This window comes from Mugil cephalus, chromosome 20 (genome assembly GCF_022458985.1).
Source record: "Mugil cephalus isolate CIBA_MC_2020 chromosome 20, CIBA_Mcephalus_1.1, whole genome shotgun sequence".
NCBI classification, from domain to species: domain Eukaryota; kingdom Metazoa; phylum Chordata; class Actinopteri; order Mugiliformes; family Mugilidae; genus Mugil; species Mugil cephalus.
Window position 1 is genome coordinate 5,751,515 of NC_061789.1, and position 18,008 is coordinate 5,769,522.

Below are 18,008 nucleotides of genomic sequence, written 5' to 3' on the forward strand. Positions count from 1 at the left end.
TTTTAAAATCATTCTTTCAGGCTTATTATAATATATACATAATAGTAAACTGTTTACAACTAAGTTAACATGTAAAATGTAACTTTACATCCAGGTTGTTATTCTCATTGCTGCCTCTTAGCGTTGTAAGACACAAATAGTGTAAATCAATGTAAATCCAAACAATTATAATTCTAGATTTCTTTAATGAAATTTTAAATTTTGGAAAATTCTTGAATCTTTCTGAAGTTAAATAGGAAGTCTGAAACCACTCTGAATGCTAAAGAGGAAGCTACAGCCATTAGCTAGTTAGCTTAACCTAGCACAAGGACCGGAAGAACACTTCAAACATGATAAAATCTGCCTAATAATACCGCTAAAGCTCACTAATAAAAACATGATATCTGGAGCCACGCTGTTTCCATGTTTGATGGGCACATAAAAGAGTGGTATTGGTCGTCATCTAACCCTCTTATTTCCCAAATATCAAACCTTTATTAGATAAATCACTTCAATCTCCTCCCTCCATCTTTTATCAACACAATAATTCATCTCTTAGGTCACATTCAGATCCGTCCCGTCATCCAAGCGTAACTGCACACCCACAAAGAGGCTCAGATGTTTTTAACTGTCTATTAGTGTGCGTCCATCTGCGTAGTGCATGTCCACTTGTCTCCATCACCGTCCCTCTGCTATCCATTTATCTAACCTCTTTTTCAATTGGTCACCGTTGGCATAATGTTCTCCCCTTGTTCATACTTTGCGCTCCATTGTTCATTGCTGTCCTGGCTGCGTCTTGTACATGACAAATGTACAGTATACTGGATATAACAGATGTAAACGGTGCAAAAGAAACAGCTGGAGCGCTCCCACTTGGCTTGGACAGCCGCACTAATCACTGCTAGGGCACATTGGCACACACCACTTGGGTTCTACAGCAGCTGTTCTAGCAAGAAGTTTCATTTACTCAGCTGTTCTCCCTTAATTTTTAATTATTCTTTTCTTCCAACCTTCCTCCCCAGCGACTCCCTTCTTCATCTACCCCTCATTGTGCTCTTTTTTCCACTGAATGCTAAATTTGGCTAATGGGTTGTGTTTTGACCGATACAGACAAAAACGTACCTCCGCAATCAATCACAACTTCAGTTCAACTCAGTGGTGGCATCACCACATTAAGTGCACTCAAAAAATTGGACTGGCCACTAGAAATCAGAATTATCAGTACCCAACTGTGACTTAATAGAGTTTTTACTGTGACACTGTGTGCTAGCACTGTGTGCTAATGGGTAAAACATTTGCTGCACTTGAGTGCATACATCTCAGTCTCAGATTAAAAGTGGACGCCATGACAACTCCTCAAAAGTGAAGCCGAAGCAAAGTAGAGCTCCCCCTGGTGTCCGGCCGCAGAATAGGTCATAAGCTCCGCCTCCTCCATGTTAGTGGATGGGCCAAATTAAAACACAATAGCGTGGTTTCTGACATTTTAGGTAGTTAACATAATGCTAGCGTACATTCAAGAGTACATTTTTCTTGTGGTAGATATTTAACGGTATAAAAACAGAATGTGACATCATGATGACTGACAGTTGCCCTTGACAATCGATCAGTGAAACCTCCAAACTCACAAGATGCCGCCACCCGTGTCCTCATAATAGGTAGAAAGACGCTACGTAAAGACCATTTACTATGATTCCATTCTCAGTCACGCCAAATGTTTCCCTTTGTATTTGTGCAAAGAAGTAGATTATGAAAGTGTTTACATTTAATGAATTTTATAAGACATGTAATGAACAAATGGACATCAAGAAAAACAAGTGCAATTTCTGTATAGTTCTGTCCACAACTCTTGCTAAAACTGTGTGAAATTCATCCAGCGGGCCAGGTTAGACTCTCTTTGTGTTGAACAGTGTGTTGTCTCTACCAGCTGCTCATTGGCCAACGACTGGAAACTAACCACTGGATAATGTATGAAAGGTTATATACAACAACAAAACCCCATACTGCGCACAGATCACTGTTATCTTTGTTGTGCGCTAATAGCTAACGACATGCAACACAACACAAGTCACGACAGATCATTACAAATCAAGTCGTAAAAACACAAAGGCGTGGATCATCTACTTCTACCACATTTTCCACATTTCATTCCAACAACGCCCACCTTTCTTTGTCCTCTTCTTCTCTCCACCGTCATCACCATCATCAATCTTGTATATTCTTCTTCTTTGGTTTGATTTGTATCTTCAGTCTTTGTTTTTGTTGTAATTTTCTTTTTTTTTTTTCCCCTTCCTCCCTCCCTCCCTCCTCTTTCTTACATGTAATTCTCTGTTTTGTCGTTTGTTTGTTACGTGGCGGTGGTCTCACTGTTGGCTGGTTGTGTGTGTGTCACGGTGGGTGTTATCTAGGTTTGGCCAGCACAGTCATTTGCACTCAACAGTTTCAAAAGATACCGCTGGTTGCCCCGGCGACGGTTGCGCCTGCCAACGCGGTAGTCAACGGCAACGACACCACGTTCCATCAGATCCATATCCTGCCTCCACCGCCTCCGCCTCCACCACATTCCCATCAGCCACTGCTTCCACTTTTCACTTCCTTTGGCTATAACAGGTCGCCCGTGACAACCCCACAGGGAGACACACCCACTGCCCCAGGTACACGCCCACTTTTACTTTATTATTATTATTATTATTATTATTATTACAAAAGCTTCAAGGGATGCTTTCCTAATTTTTTTATAGAATATTTCTAATTGGTCATGTTTTTTTTTTTTAATTTAAAGAAAGCATCCATTGACGTTTTCAGTTTTGAATCATTATTTATGTAATTTTACGTGTCTCTCATGCTGTCTGACTTTCGTTTTTCTGTTGTTGCTGTTGTCATCTTCATTATTGAGGGAGGCAGCTCTTTTGGAGAGAGGTCCCAAATTGTTTATGTTACTTTATATTTCTCGCCCCATAGGTGAATGCGAACAGAGACGAAGTGAGGTCAAACGTTATTGCACAAATATAGTTCCAGGTCATGTAGGACCATGCAGAATAACCACGTCACAATGCATTTGAGATCCGAGCTGCCTTCATTTATACCAGAGATTATGGTGCATGTGGAAACTTTTGTGCAGATCTAACTAGCGTCAGGACGGAGATCAATACATAAAGCAGCACTGTGATTGGCTCTGAAACAACAGTAGGTAGTGATTCGTAAGAGACAGCAGCTGTTAAAATATTATGCAGGATGTCGGTGTTCATTTTGCAGACAGAGCGCGAAACTAAGATGGGATCTGGAGAACGGCCCAGATTTGTTAATAGAGAGAGATCAGTTCTGATGAAAACGATAAAGGAAATGGAATATAAGAATTAGCCAATGGTAATATTTGTATTTTGAGGCTGAACACCGACTTTCACTTTCGTATTTTTACTCCGAATTAACGAGACTTTCACTCACATCAACCAGCTCTCAACCGAGGCCCCATAGAGCCACATAACTGATCATTTAGTAAAACAGGGACAGAAAGTTCACCTCCGTTCACCTGATTTGAGTTGTCCTTCAGTTGTACTCCTTGGTTCCTTGTTTCCTTTTTTCCTTTGCAGTTCTTTTTTCCCCCCCGTCCTATTTCCCCCCTTCATCCTATCCGCCCCCACCAGAACGACCCTGATACCGTCACACGCCCCCATACACAACTCTCTCCTGAACCAGACCGCATGTTTTACGTTTCCGTCCTCATGTTATTGTCGCGTCTCATCATTTTTAACGCCACTTTTACTCACCTCCTCTTAAAAATGTCACTGTCTGTCTGTGTGTGTGTGTGATAGTAAAGCGTGGGAATAGTTAAGTAAGCAGCTTTTGTAGAGGTTGAAACACAGTTAGTCATGATTTGAAACCATTATCACATTCAGGAAAAAAAAAAAAAATAATATAAAATAGTTTCTGAGTTGCTGATTTGACGACAGTTGTTGGGAGATGTTGCTTCTTCTTTCACGTTAATGAATGGGTGACATTTTCTGCCTGTTCTGCTGGTTTATTTATTTATTTATTTTTTTCATCTTGTTGGATTCTCGACAAATATTTGGGGGGAAAAAACATGCTGGAATTATGCATCGCATGCAAAAAACTTGCAAATTACAAAAGTGTAAAATGTCAGGCGTTGCGTAAGAGACCCAAATGCATTGTTGGAAAATGTCACCCACGTCGTTTTCAAGGTAAGATATATATATATATACTCACTGACTGTGGACTCTGTACTCTCTGGACACTACTGGGAACCATTTTGTTACCTCCAGGAGAAAAAGAAATTTCGAGTCAGGCTCAGCACATTTTCCCTGAGCCTTGGTCACACTGGTTTAAAAAAAAAACAAAAAAAAAGAGGCAAATTTCACAGATGATTCGACACTATTGGGTATTTTGGAGGGTTAAGCAAAATGGCCACAAGAAGGAGCTGTGACTTCACGTGAAAGCTAAACAAAACCTTGTACTGTTGTGTGTTTCTCTGGAGCACTGTTGGTCACACGGATAAACCATTGATAAACCCTCATCGGGACGGTTATAATGGTTTATGGCACTCTCCAAATGCACTACAGCGGCCCCCCCCTCCCGCCCCCCATCTCCGAACAATCCGACATATATAATCACGTGCTTATGCTTATGCATTATATATGTATGTGTATGTACATTATGGCATATATGTGTATATACACAGATATTCATGTTATGGATTTATTTATGTACTATTGGTATATAAATGTTTTCATATATCTATGCTGTATTTTTTTTTTCTGTGAGTGCGTGTGTGTGTGTGTGTCTGTGCGCGAGAGTGAAAGTGCGGAAAGTGTGTGAGTTTGAAAATTATATTTCCTTTTTAAACCTCCTTAATCCGCTTAAACCCTATCACGCTTCTCTCCTGTTAGCCCGATCTACGCTTTTACTTCCACATATCAATAACTAGAAGATTGAAAATTAGGGCAGGTTCCAATGCAGCTTGCGTTAGCTTCCGCTAGCTTCTCTTAGCTTATTTAAATTCACCACCGGCCACGTGAAACTCAGAGCCGCTGCAACGAGGGGTTTTTCAACTTAAGTGTGGAAAAAAAATTAATATTCGTCCTTAAATTTTATGTAACTAATAGAAACCATCAACAAGTACTTAGTGACATTTTTCTGATTGTTTGTTTAGTGTATTTTTATGCATAAAATACCAAGTAGGGTACTGCAGCAGTCCAGAAGAGACAATTTGGAAATCTAGTTGAGTGTAAACCTAATATAAACCTTTTGTTAACATTAATTTAAGTCTATTATTTAAGTCTTTTCATTGACTAATTCTAAATACTTTAAATGCACTGTAAAAAAAAACATGGCTTCAAAGTCAAGTTCGTTGGTGCATAATTCATAAACTGGACATTAAAGCTGCACTTTTTATTCTACAACAATCAACAATATCTCAAATAATAATTTCCGTTCACTCTGCTGAGCTTTTTAGCCCTTTTCAGCTAATTGTTTTGGTTGCTTGTGCAATTTAGCCGCTAAAGAGCCTAGAATATGAGTAGCTATTGGACATCCTAAAATAATGCTAACATTGCATGTGTATCCAATATAATTGCGTGCTCTAGCTTTGTTCGGTTAAATGTAAACGCATGGTTAGCGAAGCAGAAGTAGCTCCGTAGCCCACTTTAGGGTCGGTTAGCGGCTAACGGTGGTGTTCTGTGTTGAAGGTTGTCGCGGCTCAGAGGCAACTCCTCACAGTTCTCCCTCCAGCGGGCCCCATGGAGGCTCCAACGAAGAGATCTGGGTACTGCGCAAGCCCGTGGCAGGTAACTAAGCCGCGCTGCGCTGAGCCCTCAACTCCCCACCACCCACCCACCCCCCGACTCCTTCAAAGTCTGACCGGGGGTCAAACAGTATCTGACGTCCTTTTTTTTATCGATAAAAAAAAAAATCTTCTCCGCACTGCCCCTTGCAAGTGTCGATGGTTTTTTTTACAAGGATCCTCTCGTTCCGTTTGTTTTGAGCTAAGGCTCTCAGATACTCTTTGATCTGCTCCTGACAGTCTCCCTCTTTCCTGCTTATCCCTCCATCTGAAGCTTAGCCGAACTCAGAGGCCTTATGTGTAGGACTGCAGCCATCTGCATCGGTCTACAGTCTGTGTGTGTGTGTGTGTGAAAGAGGAGACAACAGAATAAGAGGGAGAAGAGATGGTGTGTGTGATGTGCGTGAAAGCAAAGAAAGCGTGTCTATTCCACTTTTGTTGTTTGTCGCCCGGTCGTCTGTCACTCTGTCTGTCCATCCCGACCATCCAACCACACGCTGCCCAGTGCATTTCAATGGAGAGTCACACCTCTTATCACATTGCTTTGAGATTTCAGCTAAACCACTCAATGTGTGTGTGTGTGTGTGTGTGTGTGTGTGTGTGTGTGTGTGTGGGTGTGGGTGATTATATGCATCCATCTGTTTGTTGCATGTGTGCATTCGTATGGACAAACTCTATACATACTGTCTGGGTTGTTGCATGTGTTTGTGTGTGTGTGTGTGTGAATGTTTGTTTGTGTGTGTGGGTGTGTGTGTTGCAGGTGGAGACCGCAGCAGCGTGGGTAGTTCTGGCAGCGTCACCAGCGTGAGGTCGTCCGGCAGCGGACAGAGCGCCGGCAGCGCTGCACACATCCTCCATGCGCAGGCTGAGGGGGTGAAGGTACAAACACACAAACACACTTAAATCACTTTTAGGGACTGGAAACTTAACCTGACTTCTAAGGACCTGTCCACATACAGCTCTTGTGCATGTTTTGAATTGAAGCAATAACAATGAAGCATACAAATATAAACTATTGCTAGCGTATGACCCACAGACGACATGTGGATGCCATGACGGCTTCTAAAAATGTAGAGCTCCCCCTGTTGGCTGCCTGCAGTACAGGTCATATAAGCTCTACTAAAGTACACATGAAATACATTTTTTAAAGGATAGTTTCTGCCATTGTAGGTGGTTAATATGAAGTCGATGTATGTTCAAGTGTCTTTTCTGGAGTTAGTTATTTGACGCTATAAAAACAGGACGTGATGTCGTGGTGATTGACAGTCGCCATTGACAACAGCTCCGTGAAGCAATCCCGAAGAAGCAGGAAAGAAGGGAAAAAAATACTTTCACACTTTATATATATTCCATAAATTATTTATACATTGTTTACTATATCTTAATATATGTGCTGTACTGTACAGTTTGAAGCCTGGCATTGCTAGACTCAGTCATGATAATAATAATAAACTACTAGTGTTAAGCGTGCATTAAAAGGAGTTTGTATTAGATTATTATTACCTTTGCCAACCCTACTGAAACGTTTTAACATGTCATTAAATAATAAAGAAATCCCAGATATAATATAACCAATGCTAGACACATCCCGACATACACACATACTAAGACTTACATACTTTTCTAGCTACACTATTTTTTGCCCAATTTAAGAGACACACACAATCAGATTGCGCCGAATGTGTTCTTTTCTCCAGCGTCACATATTTTCAGCAGGTGTCCCGTTAAGAAACTGCAAGTGAGACACTTTTAAACAAAACATCCGCTCAGCAGAATTATGAAGCCCAGACGGACTTCCTTAAAAAGCCCCCGCTCTCTCTCTCTCTCTCTCTGCAGCCCTCTCCATTCAGCTCCTCGGTGGTGCCAGTCAGATATTTATTGCGGCAACCGAGGATTCAGAATCGAGGTTTTAAATGTGATTAATGCGGCAACAGCCTGCGTCACATCACACTGTTTTCCTCCCGATCAATCTTGTGTGAGATGATGAAGCTGCAGATTTGTAGATGGCAAGAGAAACAACTACTACTGAGTTGTCATTGTTCCCTGAGGCCGACTGTGTTTCATTTATTGTGAATATATGACCAGGAATTTCAGTTTGTTGTCTCTGCAGCTTTAAGCATAAAACATCCAAGTATACTATAATTTCCAACTTTAAGGCAAGGTAATTATAGTTTGCCAGTGTGAGTGTATTTTGTAAATTATTTATCCAGCAGATGAAGAGAAGAATTAATTAGTTCTGGATTGGTATAGTGGTTACAGTTAAGTAGTTTCTTCCCTTGATAGAGAGGTATTATGTAGCATGAATTCAGCCATAATTCATTACAGTGCATTTGTCAAAACTTAAAAAATATCTATTTCCTGTTGCTCAGTTCGTAATTCCTCTCATAAAAAAACATTTTCAGACCTTTTCTGCAAAGGGCAACATCTGAGACTACAAGATGAAACCTGGGAATGCATGCGTGAACTGCAGTTAGTCTAATGACCACATGAGGCTAGCTCAAAAGTCAATACCACAGGAGGATTAAACATGTTTGTAGTCTGGTACATTTATCACAACCGAATCACGCATCATGCTTAAAGTGGCTGCTTTGAGTAACAGGTAGTAGTAACAAGATGGTGACGACCAGAGTCACCACTTTGAGCTTCAAAACATCCATCTTCATGTGTATAAGCAACTGTCATTGAACAAAGAGATAAAAGGCATAAAAAAATGTCACAAGAGATAGTAAACTTTTCACTAGTCATCATTTTTAGACGATTATTATCTGGTGTTAAATAACGAAATAAAACCGTTTATTTGCAGTGATTCTGCAGCTCCTCTCGGCTCTATTGAACATTTTCGCATCTTTCAGCTCATTGTTTCGGTTTCGCAATGAAAACTGTTATTGTTTTGATTCACTCACTTAAATTAGCTTTTCAAGCTATTAGCATTTTGAGGTAATAAATGCTTTTTAACTTACTCCACTCCCCTCAAAATGCTCCAGAGGAAAAAAAAAATGTTGATTTCATGCTGGAAAATTAAAGCAATTTTTTTTTTTAATTCATGCATATTCTTGTAAATAAATATGTGCATCTCTCTGTGTGTATTTTCAGCTTCTGGCCACAGTCTTGTCCCAGTCTGCCAAAGCCAAGGAGCATCTACTGGAGCAGTCTAAGTCTGTGGACCAGCCTCCAGGTAACAGTGCGTGTTGTGACAAGTGAGAACGAGGGGAGCAAGCAGGTTGTGTAAAAAATGACTGAGCTATGAAGTTAGAAAAACGTGATGGTCTTTTTTTTTTTTTGTCATGAAATCACTTTTACACACAAACAGATCTTGGCTTGTTCAGAAGAGACAGATGGCCAAGGCAGGGGGATGTAGGAGGAAGTGTAGACGGGTGTGATTGGTTAGGGTGGTTTGCTATATCTTGGAAAGCAAGGAATCAATTGGTTGCCGGGTTTAAATCAGGGAAGGACCAGAAATGAGTCGAAAGGATAAGGAGGAGGAGGAGGAGGAAGAGGCGGAGGTCAGATAGCGAGCTGAACAAACTCATCTGTTGATCGCTGTAAGTGCACAGGGGGACGGGGCGACAGCTTGTAACAAAAACCCAAACGTCGCTTCCCTCAACAGGCTCTGCCAGCTCCTCTCGGACTTCGAGCCAATCGGGCTGCCCGCTCCACGAAGCGCCGCCTTATGACGCCACGGCAACCAGGAAGGGGGAGGGGCCAGTTGAGGGGAAGGTAGGACAGTCCCAAATCCTCCAGTTATTATTCATCCAAACACAAACACACACACACACTTTGCATCCAACGATGATGAGAACGTAGCTCCTCAGTCGCCTCAATCGCACACAAAAAAAAAAACACAAAAAAACGCCAGGATGTCCCAGCGGTTTCTGTCACAGCTGGCCTCGTCCGTGCTGCGAGTGTTTGGATGCAGCCACGACATGGTGAGTGTGTGGACGAATCCACAAACGAGGAGGAATCTTGTGTATGTTTGTGAGAGAGAGCGAGAGAGAGAAAGAGAAAATCCTGTCCTTCTACCTGCTATCCATCGTTATTCACCTCTTTTAGTTGCTGCTTCTCTTCTTCCATTGCAGTATTTTCCTTTTCTTCCTTTTTTTTTTTTTTTGCTGGAATAAATATTTCCAATGCACCTCAGGCACGCATAATTTTAGTTGAGATGTGAGGAGTGTGTGCTGCTGCTGCTGCTGCTGCTGCTGCTGCTGCTGATGGTGGTGATGATGATGATGGTGGTAGATGCCCAGCAGTGTGCATGGCGTGGGTGGACTAGCTTAGCACAAAAAAAAAAAAAAAAAAAGTGTGAAATCTGAGCTTGTTTAAAAAGCTGTCATTTACAGTAGAGTCTCTGTGTTTGAATACGTTTACTCTCGAGTCTCGTCGTGCGACGAAGTTGACGAAGCTAAAGGTGCCGTGTTTTTAATAGCAGGTGGTCGTGCGCATCCCTCGCCCGCTCTGTACCGTACATGTTCCTAGTGACCATCTGTTAGAGGCTGGAGTCCCCGAATTCCTCCAGCCTCCTGACACTTCCCCCCTTCTGTGGCGGGATAACGAGGAAGAAAGAGAGAAAGAAAGAAAGAAAAGAGGGGATCAATGTGGAAGAGGAGAAGGAGGAGGGAGAAAGAAGACAAGGAGGAGAGTTTTAAAAAAGAAGCAGTGTGTGGGAAGAAGTCATGCAGAGGTTTCACAGTTATCTCCAGTCCTGGTGTTTTCTTTACTGTCTGCAGCATTTTAGTTTAGTTTATTGTATGTAATTATAGCAGTGAATTGCTACGCAGGCTATTCGTCATTAAACCAAGAAGGAATATTTTATTGAAGAGATAAGATTTTAAGAAAATTCCAAGTTTTAGCAAATATTTACAATGAAAGATCAACTTGATTTAAATCCTTCTAATCAGAGATTTCAACTTAACTCTTGACTGCAAAACAATAGCAAAGTGTGTTCTTCCCGCTATTGGAGCATGACATATGCTTTACAGGCAACACTGAACTGATTTAGCAGAAGAGGGTTGGATTAAGGGTTAGCCTTGTTTTCCCTCACCTGATATTCACCCCACGCGGAGAAAGAATCAGAAACAATCAGATCAAGATTTTACATAAATATTAGGAGCAAATATTTATTTCTATTGAACTAATTATGAAAGGTTTACACAACCCCTCTGAATCTGATTGAGAAACCGGTCTCTTCTTATTAACCTCCTGAGTCCGAAGCATTTGTTTTGGAAGAAGCTGCCACAAACCTAAAACGTAATGTCCCCATATGAGGACGCTGGGTCTTGGGAGGTTAGAATACTATTCATATTTTCATGAATGTAGAACATATTTGTAGAGTTCTAGCATCCGTGTAAACACAACAACAGTTTAGCTTCTGAAGCTAATGCTAGCATAGTAAAGACAGGTATATTGTGTAATAATTATGAAATCTGACTCTCACTGACAATTACACAAAGCGAGCACCAATATACATTAAGAAAAAAGATATGCAATACAGTTTTCTATATTTGCATTTGTCGCTTTGTAGAGTCACTGCTTTTGGTATAGCCACACCTATGTAACTATACATAGTTGTTAAATGGTATTTCAAGTAGTGTCAGGTAACAATAAACATAATAACCCATTATCTCACTCTTTAATTATTCACTCTAATTAAGTTTTATAAAGTAAGAACAAGTGTGCAGCTAGCACCAGGTGCTAACTTCACCATTAAAGCTAATCCATAGATGTATATAATAAATGTCAGCCACCAGTCCCAGATTTGTTTTAATTTTATTCAATCCTCGTGCTGACTGAGTGTTAAACTCACCAGTGTTCTTGGAAACTAAGCCACATATTCAGAGATTTATGTCAAACTAAAAATCTGTTAAGGACTGTCAGCAATGTAGCTGACATGCTAAGGTCCTTGTCTGAGATGGTTTCACAACATCAGAAGATAAAATACGTAGCTACATTTTCAGAAATTTGCAGTTTATGTACTTTTTGACTCGACCTCCACCCATACGGCCTCTCCTCTTCAAGAAGAGAGTGCAACAAAAGAGCAAGATAGATTAATTTTGTCTTCAGCTGTGAAGTGTCAAATGCAGATTAGCCCCTTTTTTATTTTTTGCTAATCTTCAGCTCGTCCTTTGAGATACTACAAGCTGGGACTTTCTCCTTCCTAATCTTAGCCTGGTTTTCACCACAGGGCCATGGAGGACTTACCAGGGTTGATTACTTCAGTCAGAACTCACATATTATTAAAAATCATCCATAAATGTATGAGGATTTGTTTTTGTAAATATGCACTGATAGCTTTAGATGCTAACCGTGGCCCCTGTTTGGCCCTCCTTGGCCCTGCTGAGGAAAAGTGGCTGTTCAAGAAGCCGACATGGAGCCAGTGACCGCATGCCCCCTGTCTTCTCTCCCCGTAGAGCTCAGAGGCCGTTGTCCAATGGCTGAGCGACTTTCAGCTGCAGGTCTACGCTCCAAACTTCCTGGGCGCTGGGTATGACTTGCCCACCATTAGCCGAATGACCCCAGAGGTAAGGCAAACTGAACCCTGACCCCTCCCCCCCACCTCCCCATGACTGCAGAGAGCTCACCACCAAGGACCACAATGGAAACGAGTCTGCACAACTTTTATTTTGTGCTGTCCTTGATGTTTTCAGGATGCATGTATGTCAATCCCTTTAGAAAAAACAAAAAACAAAACAAAAACACCCACAAGCACAGTTAAACCTGTCCCTTGTTCACCTCCCCTCTGTCCTGTCTCACCTCACACCTTTGACCTGGTATTGTCTTGCCTGTCTCTTAACCCCAAAAAAAGTAAATGTCACAACTCACTGTCACACCTTGAGGTTGTGAACAATGAAATTTAAGGAAAAGACTTGGCATCGCTTCCCAGTATATTAAAGTTTTCTTGAAGTAAGTGATTATATTTTGGGAAATTGCTTGCTTAGCTTACCATTAGCCAAGCTAATGGTAAGCTTACCATTGGCTTACCATTAGCTTGGCTAATGGTAAGCTAATACCGTTATCAAATATGATTAGCTATTATTCCCAAAATGTTCTTTAATAAACTCTAATATCCACTCTCTGTAAATTCAAATCTGAAATCTTATACACAGTGTCGCTTAATATGCTTATTTGCACCCGACTTTTCTACATTTCTGTCGTCTTACACTTCCAGAAATATATTGTGAGGATCACAGATTTTTTTAAAAAAATAAATAAATAAATGAGGCACCAAATGACACCTGAGCTTCATTAATTTTATTGGAAACATCACTGAACAGAATAACTTTAGAAATTCACTTGTAATCATTTGGGTGCACTTGTTATTTCTGCACCTCACAGATATGTAATATTGGTTCATTTCCCTGAATAAACAAAATATTTCTGTTTCGTGTGTTTGATTGGGTTCACTTTGTCTGCGTTCAGGACTGAGGGGTGCAGATACTGTAAAGTGGCACTGTATATACACATATCCAGCATATTACTTGTTACTCATTTCATAATTTAATAAGTCTTTTACTTTTTGAAAAAACGCCCATCACTGCTTTTTAACCACGTTCGCCCAATCTGTCTGTAAATCTGCGCTGCAGCTCCACATCCAGAAAAATGTCTGAGTTATATTAGTCATGTGGCCGTGATCATAAGGAGACATGAATCATGTGGCGTCACCAGACTGTTTCTCATAGCTGTGTCACTGTGGACCTTAGTGCCCCTAGTGGGCAGGAGTTATATAATGCAGCTTTAATAGTTATATATTCATTTTAATTAAGTTTGTTCACTTATGTTAAACATTTCATCTTAAATGTACAAACTTGGGGAGAAGGTGTCATTTGCAGGTGGGGCTATAATGAAAGAGGCTATTGTGCTGCATTATGGGAAATGTAGTTGCATCAAGACTGAGCCACACCAGGGATTAAAAGTCAGATATCTCAGCTCTTGATGGTTTAATCTATCCCCAAACTTTGCCCCAAGCTTTATGAATTACTGGAGTGCCTCCTTACACTAAATTTTTTCAGAACACTGTTGAATCATTATGTCCGAGTCCTGCCTGTGTGCCTGCCGGCATGTTTTACATTTAAACAGAAACGTAAATCAAAGGATATGAACTGTTCAATGTTGTTGTTGTTTCAGCGTCAGAAAATAAGAATGAAAAATGAACCCTAGGGGCAGCAAATAATGAAAAATAAGATTGAAAGAAATGAATAAACACTCAACAACACCCCATACTCTGGAGTTTATAGCTCTATATTTTGTGTTATTATTTCCACATATATATAACCACCCCGTGTGCATGCTCAAGGGATCTGAGCTGCTTTGGCTCAGCAAGAACTTCGTTATATCGAATAAAAGCCTCCTCTTTTGTTTGTTGTGCTGCATTTGTCTTCACAGTAATGAGTTATTAAACTAAGAGTGTGTGTGTGGGAGGTGCAAATGTTCATGTACGTCCAGTAAAAGTCTTGTGTGTCCAACTCCAAATAGGTAAAGACGCATCTTAAATTACCGTTTGTTTGTAAAAAAAATGGTAAAAGTAAAGAGTTGGATAACTTACTGGAGACTCGAGCGGATTCTTCCGGAGGCTTCTTTTCACCGCAGACATTTCCTTTCACTTCCTTTGCTTTTCTCATGATTTTGAGACATCTCTGCAGCTTTTTTTTTTTTTTTTTTTCCTCCTCGACTGGCAGAAGCTTCCATCAGATGTCACGCCGTCTCTTGTGTTGCAGAATTTCCTCTTTGTGTGTTTGTGTGTGTGTGTGTGTGTGTGTGTGACTGAGCCAAAGAGAGAAACACACACATTGCTGGGCTCGTGGGGAGATTTCATTGCACCATGTGGAGGAAAATGTCCAAACATGCCACTGCACAGCATCTCACTTGTGCGTTTGCTCGTGTGCAGGACCTGACGGCTATTGGAATAACAAAACCAGGTCACAGGAAGAAGATGACGTCGGAGATTAACAAGCTCAGTGTTACCGAGTGGCTGCCCGATCAGAAACCCGTGAGTAAAACTTTTGTTAACGACTTCTGTCTTGTAGCGTCTGCCGTCGTGAACTGCTAACACAAGCTACAAGCTACAAGCCTTAGCTCTGGCCTCTGTGATCCACCTATAGCGTCTAATGTTCCCGCAGGCTAATCTTGGAGAGTGGCTCTCTGCTATTGGTCTGAGTCAGTACCACCAGGTGTTGGTGCAGAACGGCTACGAGAACATCGACTTCATCACGGACATCACCTGGGAGGACCTGCAGGAAATTGGCATCACCAAACTGGGTAAGAAGAAGAACACATACCCATGATTCCTTTCTGTTGCAACAATTAATAATTAATAACATTTAAAACATCTTGTGGCAACACAATGTTCTGCTGGGGAACTTTTGGACCTGGAATTCATTCGTATGGATGTTACTTAGACATGTAGCACCAGCCTAGACCAGTCCAGACACGCAACCCATAACAATGACACTCCTTGATGGTAGCAGGATGTTTTGGATCAACCTGGCCACCAAATTCATCACAGGACACCCTCAGGAGTCCCATGTCCATTCTCTGATGAGTCCCAACTGTTTTGGAGGCACGAGAGAGATATTAGGAAGGCTGGTGTAGCTCTATGCTATATTGCTAGCATGTTAGCTTGGGGGAAAGTTGCTAGCTGAAAAGGGCTGTGTTTTGATTAGACTTAATGAGGTGGAGTTTGCAGGTTCTCCCTGTGTCTGTGTCTGGTTTCCTCCCACCTCCAAAGACCGTAGGTGTGAATTTGAGTGCGAATGGTTCTTTGTCTATGTGTTCCTTATGTACCCCGCCTCTCGCCCGTTGACAGCTGGGATAGGCTCCAGTAAACCCCCGCGATAAAGCGGTATGGAAGATGAGATGAGATCCACAAGGGAAATTGATTGGTCACGGCAGCTTAGTTGTTACAAAAAGAGCTGTTATACAGTTAGAACAAAGAAGTTCTGTAGCGTTCTCTGTGGCAGCAGAGCTGAACCAAACCAGTCTGCTGGAGAATGAGCTCCTCTGCCCGTCTATGTGGATGAATGTCCACTCTGTTGTCGTAGTGGCGTTCCTCTGCCACCGGGGGGCTCCAGTCCCTGTGTGGGTTGGCAGGTAGGACGTCGCATCCCATGAATCGCTCCATGTGAAGCGGCTGGTTGTCGAACTTCCAGTGTCTTTTCCCTTGTAAAAGTAGGTAAACCCTCGAGTGATTATGGACAATCCATCCCATCCATAGTTATCCAGTGTCCTCCTGTCCCTCACTGAGCCTCCAACTCCCAGTCAATCACATGTCCAGCCTTTTGGATCAATTTGTTGATCCTTCTTCTGAAGCCACATGTCTAGATGTGTTGTTGTAGGAAGACTATATATGATATAAATAATAGGAAATAAATCTGTCCGTGTCGCAGGCCACCAGAAGAAGCTGATGCTGGCGGTGAAGCGACTGGCTGAATTGCAGCGGGGCTCGGACGGGCGGGGCTCCCTCAGAAAGAAGCCGCCACCAATCACACAGCAGCAGGAAGTAATGTCCATGGACAGCCCACCCCCGGACGGTGAGGTCGTATTAGATGACCCTGCTTTTAATCAAGCGGGGTAATTATAATTTTTTTTTTTGGAATAATTTGGTTCCTCTGTCTGTTTTCAGAGGTCATGTCTCCAAAGATGACCACCTTCCAGGACAGCGAGTTGAGCACGGAGCTGCAGAGCGCCATGACCCAGCCGGCCCAGGAGGTCAAAGCTCAGAGAACACGGACCCTCAGCAAAGAACACGACGAGGCGATGACAGGAGGAGGCGGTGGAGGTGGGGGGCCGCCTAAGAAGGAGGCGCGGACTATGAGGCAGCAGAGCAGCCAGGGGAGCGCGTCCTCCCACAGAGGAAGCGTCTCGTCCCAGGGAAAACACCGTCACTCCCACTCCCACTCCCAGCCTGCGCCGCCCTACACGCCCCCTCACACCCCCACCAAGCCCAGGACCTCGTCGTCCTCCTCCACCTCCTCCGCCCAGAGCTCGGCTTCACCACAGTCCAAGTCCAAGCCGTCGTCCCAGCAGTTCGTGCAGGGGGAGCGACCTCAGTCACCGCGATCGCACCCGCCTCCGTCGCCGACGCACCGGGGAGCTCCGTGTCCGCTCCAGCAGCAGCAGCAGCAGCAGCAGCAGCCGCAACCTCAAGTCCCACCCCAGCACCAGCCCCACCTACAGCAGCCCCCACAGGTGCAGGCGATGGAGGTCAGGGAGAACCAACAACCTCAAGTCCCGCTCCTCTGTCTCCCACCGGAGGCCGAGCCGGCGGAGGAGGAAGGAACCGATGCCTCCGCCCTCCAGAAGAAACGGGCCCACAGCCTCAACCGGTACGCCGTCTCAGACGGCGAGTGTGACGAGAGGGCAAGAGGAGGAGGAGGAGGAGGTGGAGGAGGTGGAGGTGGAGGGGGAGAAGGAGAAGCGGAGGTGGTGGGAGGTCAGGGCTCGGCCGCCGTGCGAAACGAAGGAGGCAAATACGCCACGGTGACCCACCGCGTCAGCCGCAGCCACTCGGTGCGCAACCAGGAGAAGAACCGCAACCAGACCCTGTCCTTCGCCCTGCGCCAGAAGAAGAAAGGCCCGCCTCCGCCGCCGCCCAAGCGCTCCAGCTCGGCCATCTCCAGCTCCAACTCCAACCTGACGGACGCCAGCGCCCAGCAGCAGACGCACGCCACCACGGGGGGAATGCTGGACGTGCCTTACCTCCAACAGCGCCGCGCCAGCGACCTCGGCGTGTCCATGGAGACGACCGCCGTGGAGACCAACAGCGTGGGTAGCGTGAGGAGCATCGCCGCCATGTTGGAGATGTCTTCTATAGGGGGCGGGGCCAAAGGCATGGCGTTGCAAAAGAATTTCCTGCAGGTATCGTATATACATACATCAGCTTCTCTATTGTTTACTTTTATACTTTTGCTAAAGTAAGTCAAACGTTTGTCAACCAGGTGGGCTTCATTTACTGTTCTACTAAACCCCGCCTCCTTAGTTACTGTTGTTAAGGCTAAACCTTTGTTTTCAACTTATCTTAAAATTTTTTTAGGGAATAGCAAGACCTTGACGTCAGACATTAGGAGACAAATGTTTTGTTAGCTATAGCTAGCAAGCTAACAAAGCGAGCACCGGTTAAGTTTTTCAAATTAACATCACAAACGTTTGCAAATGTTGTAAAATGTGTTACCAGCTAATTATGCGCTAATCTGAACATGGTCAAACTTATGTTAACCAGGTGGGCTTAATTTATTTTTTTTTGCTA

At 43.1% G+C, this 18,008-nt stretch overlaps 1 protein-coding gene across 6 annotated transcripts in view; it reads left to right on the forward strand.

Annotated features, from left to right (window-relative positions):
- Positions 1-18,008, forward strand: part of caskin1 (CASK interacting protein 1) — a 100,251-nt gene that overhangs the window by 72,689 nt on the left and 9,554 nt on the right. For 2 of the 6 annotated variants that reach the window (XM_047571498.1, XM_047571499.1), the window contains exons 11-20: positions 2,385-2,630; positions 5,679-5,777; positions 6,534-6,652; positions 8,867-8,948; positions 9,381-9,490; positions 12,178-12,288; positions 14,652-14,753; positions 14,884-15,022; positions 16,150-16,293; positions 16,386-17,620. In XM_047571498.1, the coding sequence (XP_047427454.1) occupies positions 2,385-2,630; positions 5,679-5,777; positions 6,534-6,652; positions 8,867-8,948; positions 9,381-9,490; positions 12,178-12,288; positions 14,652-14,753; positions 14,884-15,022; positions 16,150-16,293; positions 16,386-17,620 (2,387 nt within the window). The remainder of the gene's footprint in view (positions 1-2,384; positions 2,631-5,678; positions 5,778-6,533; positions 6,653-8,866; positions 8,949-9,380; positions 9,491-12,177; positions 12,289-14,651; positions 14,754-14,883; positions 15,023-16,149; positions 16,294-16,385; positions 17,621-18,008) is intronic. The other 4 variants (XM_047571501.1, XM_047571500.1, XM_047571502.1 and 1 more) reach the window with 4 other exon arrangements.